Source organism: Neophocaena asiaeorientalis, unplaced genomic scaffold (genome assembly GCF_003031525.2).
Source record: "Neophocaena asiaeorientalis asiaeorientalis breed wild unplaced genomic scaffold, Neophocaena_asiaeorientalis_V1.1 scaffold150, whole genome shotgun sequence".
NCBI classification, from domain to species: Eukaryota; Metazoa; Chordata; class Mammalia; order Artiodactyla; family Phocoenidae; genus Neophocaena; species Neophocaena asiaeorientalis.
The window spans coordinates 326,434-333,215 of NW_020176571.1; the positions used below are offsets into that span (position 1 = coordinate 326,434).

A 6,782-nucleotide genomic window follows, 5' to 3' on the forward strand; every position below is an offset into this window, starting at 1 on the left:
CACACACAGCCTCTGCACACCCACCTCACACACACAGCCTCTGCACACCCACCCCCCCCACACAGCCTCTGCACACCCACCACAGCCTCTGCCCACCCACCCCCCACACACAGCCTCTGCACACCCACCACACACACACAGCCTCTGCACACCCACCCCACACACACAGCCTCTGCACACCCACCACACACACAGCCTCTGCACACCCACCACACACACAGCCTCTGGCCTTAGTCGTGAATTTTCACCCAATATCAGATTTATGCACAAAGCCCTGTGGAGAACACAGAGAAGAGCTTAAAAGAAAGAGAAAACATGGCAGTTGCACTCACCCTGTTGCAAAGTAAAGGGCCTCTCAACCAACAGGTGGCTGCTTGGCCCTTGTGTTCACCTAAACAGGCTTGTTTCTAATGGTCCAGGCCCTGCCTACCACGTGGGGCCATGGCTCCTGCGTGTGCCCTGTGGTTCTGTGATGGTCCCTTGCTGACGGTCCCCGCTCCTGAGAGCCCCAGGCCCCGAGTCTAGAGATGTCCTCTGCACGACTTCCCAGCTTTGTTTCTGTGAGTTTTTGGCGTGTCCTGTCGTGCAGTCCGCAGTGTGACAGCGTCCCCAGCTGTGGCGTCGACCCTCTGCAGAGAGGGAAGGGGCAGAGAAAGAGGGGCAATCGGCTCTCTCTGGCTGTGGGGGGACAGAGATTTGGGCAGTGGGGACCGCCTCCGTGGGGACACGCTGGACCAACGAGCCCTGGCTCAGAATCAGAGCATCACAGGTGTCGGCCCTGGAGGCCCATCAAAGACTGGGCGCTGCCTCCGTGGCGGGGAGCTCCTCTATGGGTTCAGTGCCCAGAGAGCCCCCCAGCCCTTAGATTCACCCACGTGGTAACATCTGAGAACTCTCACTCAGGCCTGGCTATTCCACGGCAGCGGGCAGGCCTGCTGGCACTTTGGATGTTTTCACCGAGGGATCCCCAAACCCAAAAGGCCCCCAGATTGTCATCCCCAGCTCTCCCGCCCTCCCGGCAGGACCACAGGAGGAGGGAACCCGCCCTCCCCAGGCCCGGGGCTGTTCCTGCTCAGTCTCTGTGCTGGATACAGGACTGAATTCATTTGTAGACGTGTTTCCCTCGCTTCTGCTTTTCCATTTCTTGTATTTTTTCTTTTCCTCCTGTTGTTCCTTTCTCACTTCGTCTGCTTTCTGTCCTCTGCTTGTTCTCACTTCTCCTCTCCCTCCCCCTCCACTTCCACCTCCCCCTCCTCTCTGTCCGTCTCGCCTCGTCCTCCTTGTTTGGCCCTTTTTGAAGTTGAGCCCAGTGGCGGGACTCCACGACGTAGACCTCTCTCCTTCTGCCCTTGCTGTGTCCAGGAAGGTAAAGTAAACCCCAACCTTCTCCCCACCGCCTCTCGGGGGGCCGTAGCAACACTAGTCAAACAGGGACCGGAAACCCAGCTCTTTCTCCTTCTTCTGGTACCTGGTAGCCCTGTTACAAACCCCCTGAGTATGTGGCAGTCCCTTACAAGGTACAGTATCCCTTCGACTGTCTCGGGGGGCTGGGGGGCGGGTGCAGGCAGGGAGCAGGTCCAGGTCTGGGGGCCTCAGGCTGCAGGCATCCCCGGTTCCAGGCCACCACTCGTGGTCGGGCCTTTCAGCCTCCAGTCCCGCAGATAGAGGGACCGGGACGCGGGTGAGGAGCCCTGCCCCGTGTGGCAGTGACGTGTGCTGGTGACGTCGAGGAATACTGTCCTTACAAAGACTGTTCTGCACAGATGCCCCAGTTCCTTCCAAACCACTAAAAGCAGACTTCTCTGCCCTGTGTCTTGCTGAGTGTGTGTGTTTTAAGTTTGTCTGGTTTGCAGTCCCTTGTGGTGGTGATTGTCGTTGACAAGGCATGCGGGCGGGGCCGGGGAGTGTGACCACGGCTAACCCGCTAACCTTCCTCTGCTCTCCCCGGCGCTCGCTCACCGCTGACCACCACCAGCTGCATCCACCTCGGCCGTCCCTCCGGAGCTGGCTCGAGCGCTTCAGGAGGCATCCTGGCGCCCAGAGAGCTTACCTGCCCCGGGCCCCGTGCTCCCCGTACGCCCCGCGGGTGCCCTGTGCAGAGCCGCTCAGGAAGGAACGCGCGGAGCTGGATGGGGGCTACCGGGCGGTCGGGAGTGCTCTGGCCCTGGTGCCCAGCACGCACTCCGCAGCGGCCAGGACCCAGGACAGCGCAGTGCAGACGCGGCCCCTGCCCTCGCGTGTGGTGGGAGGTCGGGGTCCCTGAATGCCACCCCGTGTGTTCCTGGGCTTGGTTTTACTGGGAGAGGACTTCTGACCAGTGACCCGTAAAGCAGAGGCACTTGGAGAGACCTCCCCGTCCCGGCCTCTTAGCCCAGCCGGGGGTGGACTTGTGGGGCCCATGAACACCTGGAGTCCTTGGCAGAGGTATTGGATGTGTTCACGTGCAGTTTTCCAGGAAGAGAGTCCCCAGGTTTCCTGAGACTGTCGAGTGGCTTGTAATCTGAAAACAGCGAAGAGCCACCGCAGTCTGGCTTCTGCGTCTGGGCAGGACCCACTACGGCCGTGGGCTTCCTTGTGTCCCCTCCGTGGGCTGTGGCTCCTTGGAAAGCTCTTCCTTCCCTCCTGCGGCGGCTGAGCGCGAGGGGGCCAGGCCGCTCCTGGTGGAGACGGGTGTCAGCTGAGTAGGGTACACCAGCCCCAGAAGCTGCTGCTGGGCTTGGATCAGAGCAGGGGCTTGGGGGGAGCCTGCCATCTCCCTGCCCTGGTGAGCGTCCCCACACCTCCCAGGGACGTACTGCGTCTGCCATGCAGGGGTCGTGGCAGCATCTGTCAGGAAGCCGCAAGTTGAGAGGCACCTCCCTGGTCAGGGTATCGGAAACGAGGAGGCTTCGGGGCAGTGACCCTGTGGAGGTGCCGTAGTGAGTGTCCCCGGAAAGGAGGGCCGAGTACCCTTTTAATCTCCATTTGCCTCTTCATTAGACTGGCCTCAGAGCAGGCCTAGTACCTAGCAAGTACCAAATACGCGCTAGATGAATGAAAAAGAGAAAAAAGGAGGGCAGAGCACTGAAAACATGCCAAGAGAAAGCAAGCGGCCGAGCAGGAAAGGTCCAGGCGAGCTGCCTCCAGTGGCTGGGGCGTGAGGCCGGCCGGAGGGACAGAGGAAGGTGCAGGCTGGGGACCCTTGGGGGTGGGCGTCCTCGTGCCCGAAGGCAGACTGGGCCTGGCCCGGGAGCGTCAGGCAGCGCCCTGCTGGGCTCTCTGCACACTTTCCCTGTTACCGCGTCCGGGCTGGGGACGACGGCACGGCCTGCCCGACACGCCCTCTCTCGGCAGGCATGGGCAAAAAGGACGACCCCAAGCTGATGCAGGAGTGGTTCAAGCTGGTGCAGGAGAAGAACGCCGTGGTGCGCTATGAGTCGGAGCTCATGATCTTGTGAGTGGCCTCGGGTCTGGGGGAGCCGAGGTGGGATGTGGGCGCAGGGCCCGTCGCAGCAGGAGCGCAGCCCCCTCCCAGTTTAGGGGGTGCGGAACTGTGCCACCCCCCACCAGTCACTGGCTCGTTTTCCCCCCAAATCCCCGGAAACCCCAGCGCCCGGGAGCTGGAGCTGGAGGACCGGCAGAGCCGGCTGCAGCAGGAGCTCCGCGAGCGGATGGCCATGGAAGGTAGGAGGGGCGGGGAGGCAGGTGTGGGCCGCTGCCTCTGGCGCTGGGGACTCACGTGTTTGGTTCTGCCCAGATCACCTGAAGACAGAGGAGGAGCTGTCGGAGGAGAAGAGGATCCTGAACGAGATGCTGGAGGTGGTGGAGCAGAGAGACGCCCTGGTGGCCCTGCTGGAGGAGCAGCGGCTCCGGGAGAAGGAGGAGGACAAGGACCTGGAGGCCGCCATGCTGTCCAAGGGCTTCAGCCTGAACTGGTCCTGAGCGCCGCCCGGCCCTGGCTGGTCTGTGCACCGTCCGACCCAGGCTGGCTGCTCCCAGACCACCCAGATCCGAGGTCGGAGTGGGCCTGCTGCCTCCTGGGAGTTTGCACTCAGACCTCCTCGTGGCTCTGAGAAGCAGTCAGACACCGAGCTGTGGGAGCCCCAGTGAAGACGGTGGTCCAGTAGTGCAGCCTCCTCGAAGAGGCCTCCCTGCCCTCCTGCTTCAGAGACGGGGAACGCGGATCCTGGGGGGACGCCTGGTTGGAGGGACGCGGCTCCGCCCCGATCCCCAGGCCCAGGGGGCCAGCGCAGACTTCATCCAGGGCTGAGGAGGCCCGCCCCGCGGCCCAGTGCCACACTCCAGGCCTCTCCTGGCTGTGGCCTGAGGCCTGAGGCTGCTGCATTTGCTTTTAATTCACAACACTGGAAGATACTGACTTCAGGGTCGGGGAGAGACCCTCTTCTGGCCCCACCACAGGCCTTCGGCCTTGTCACGGGCTCCTCGTGGCGGGCGGGAGGCCTCGCCTCGTTCCTGGGTTTGCCCCGAACGAAGCTGACAGCCTGGGAGGTGTGGCCTCTTTGTCAATTAACTTATTTTTTTAATACTTGAAAAGAAGCAACTTCACTTTTATATCTTTACCAGGACACTGATTGCTTGGCACCTGGGTAGGGGTGTGGAGGTGGGTCCCAGCTGACCGCGCTGTCACTCAATCCATTACTCTTTCATCGTGGGGCTGACCTGAACCCTCAGGTCAGCAAGACCCCCGTGTGGGCCCGGCGTGCAGCGCCCGTCCTCCTGTGCCCGGCCCCGGGCGTCTGTGTCTACACCGCTCGCTTGTCAAGGACGCGTTTGAGCTGCTGGAGGCCACACCATGAGGCACAGATGCCTCTTGGCCTCCCTGTTGGAATCCTGGCTCTGCAGAACCCATTTTTCCTCCATTTTGGTGCCGAGATCTCACCTGCCACAGCACGTTTATTAAAGAAAGTTTTAGGCCGGCTACACCAGCGCGTGGGACCCTGCTCAGCGAGGCCCAGATCCAGCCAGCTGGAGCTGCAGTGACGGCACACTGGGGGACTCCAGTTGGGGCCCCCCACACACACACATGAGCTCCGGCCCAGCTCCAGCCCAGCACCTCTTCGTGGGGAGGTACTGGACAGGAAGCACCGCGGAGCCAGCTCGTGCCGTGGCTCAGCCAGAGGCCGGCAGTGTCCAGCCTGCAGAGCCACTGTTAGACTCTGCAGGGGCCGTGCTCATCCACAGAGGAGCGAGGGCAGTGCCAGGCCAGTCCCGAGGCCCTCCAGCCGACTCCTGGTAGAGCGGGACTGCGTGCAGGGAAGAGAGCCTCAGGGCAGGACAGGGGGCGTCCACACCGACCTTGGGACGTCCCTGGGGAGCCACATCGTGCCTCAACTTGAACAGTCATTCTCACTGCAAAGGAGCAAAGAGCTGTCTTCTTCAGTCTGTCCCAAAGCTGCCGTCTGGAATCCAGGGCACGCGCTGCTCCAGCCCTCGCAGCTCTGACCGTCACCTCTTGCTTGATGAGGTAGAGCCTCCATTTCTATTCTCGTTTCTTAGAAGGGGGAGCGGAGGGTGTTCTAGATCCCATCCTTAAATCCCAGCCTTCCAATAAAATTGGGCTTGGGACAGGATTCATCGCCTGTGTGGCCTTTGCCTACCCTTCCTACCCACCGCCCCGGTGCACCGCAACTGCCAGGCCCGTCCCTCGAGCTTCTGCCCACCCAGGACGAGGACAAGTTTACAGAGGACAACCCTGATCCCCACGGTCCCAGAGTGGGAAATGGGAAGGACAGAACCGGCTGGCGAGGAGGGACATGACACCCGCCCCTGCAGAAGCACACCGTGCCTGCAGGAACGAGGACGGCCTGGAGGCTGCAGAGAAGCTCGGAAATGCTCCGCCACTCCCTCCCGCAGGGCTGCGACTTCAGGTTCTAGTCGAGCACTTTTTCTGAAAGCTCCCGTTTTATAACCACTAGTTTGGAGGTTGTTGTAGTGCCCTGCTGACGGGCTGCATGCAGTGTTTCCCAGCTCTGGAAATGCACTCAGCTCCTGTCAAGTCCCCTTGAAGGCAGGGCAACAGGAAATCTCTCTCTGAAATGCCACGGCGTGAGCAGGCCCAAGCCCGAGGCCCGTGCAGGGAGAGCCGGGTTCAGCTCCAGCAGGGCCAGGGCGGCAGCGCACCTCGCCTCAGTCCGAGGCCACCAGCGGCTCCACCTGAGGGTCCAGTCCTGCTCAGATGGCGTCTTCTGGCCTTTGCCCCGGGAGCTGTCCTCCAGCTGCTCTGACCAGCAGTGATAGACTATCCACTATCTTTTCAAAGAGCAGAATTTTTTCAGTGGGGCAGAAAGTGGAGAGAGTTTAAAGAAAATTTTAAAGGTGGTAACAACTGATCTACAAAGGGGAATGGGCCATTTTATGCGCAATAAAAGTTTTTAAAACAAGTACGGAGGGTATTCTTGGCATGAGCCAGGGCACGCTTTTTGGTGGGTTGGTGTCCACACGTGGTGGCACCTGTCAGTGTGTGTATGGGTTTGAGCAATACAACCTTTGTGCTTTCTCAGCCGACTTTATTTTTGTCCATGTTGTCCTGGTCTGGCCACCTGCTGACACCCGTTGAGAAGCTGTGTGTAACACCCAGGGTGTACGAGGCCGCCCTCCAAAGCAGCGCCAGGACCCCCCCGGAGAGATGCGCGTCTGTGAAGTGGTCTCCTTGCCAGGGTGACCCCGAGGCCCTGGCAGCCCGGTGCTGTGGGCTCTGCAGCCTGCAGGCCTAAGTCGACGAGATGTATCCACCTCCCCAAGTACATTCAGAGCACAGGGTCTTGGGATCCCTGATGTTGCGG

General features: G+C 61.2%; 1 protein-coding gene across 1 annotated transcript in view; it reads left to right on the forward strand.

Annotated features, from left to right (window-relative positions):
- MICAL3 (microtubule associated monooxygenase, calponin and LIM domain containing 3) overlaps positions 1-6,380 on the forward strand; it is a 154,090-nt gene extending 147,710 nt beyond the window's left edge. The window contains 3 exon segments of the mRNA XM_024733153.1: positions 3,334-3,433; positions 3,590-3,663; positions 3,737-6,380. Of these exon segments, the coding sequence (XP_024588921.1) occupies positions 3,334-3,433; positions 3,590-3,663; positions 3,737-3,921 (359 nt within the window). The 3' untranslated portion in view covers positions 3,922-6,380.
- Positions 6,381-6,782: the final 402 nt, after the last annotated feature.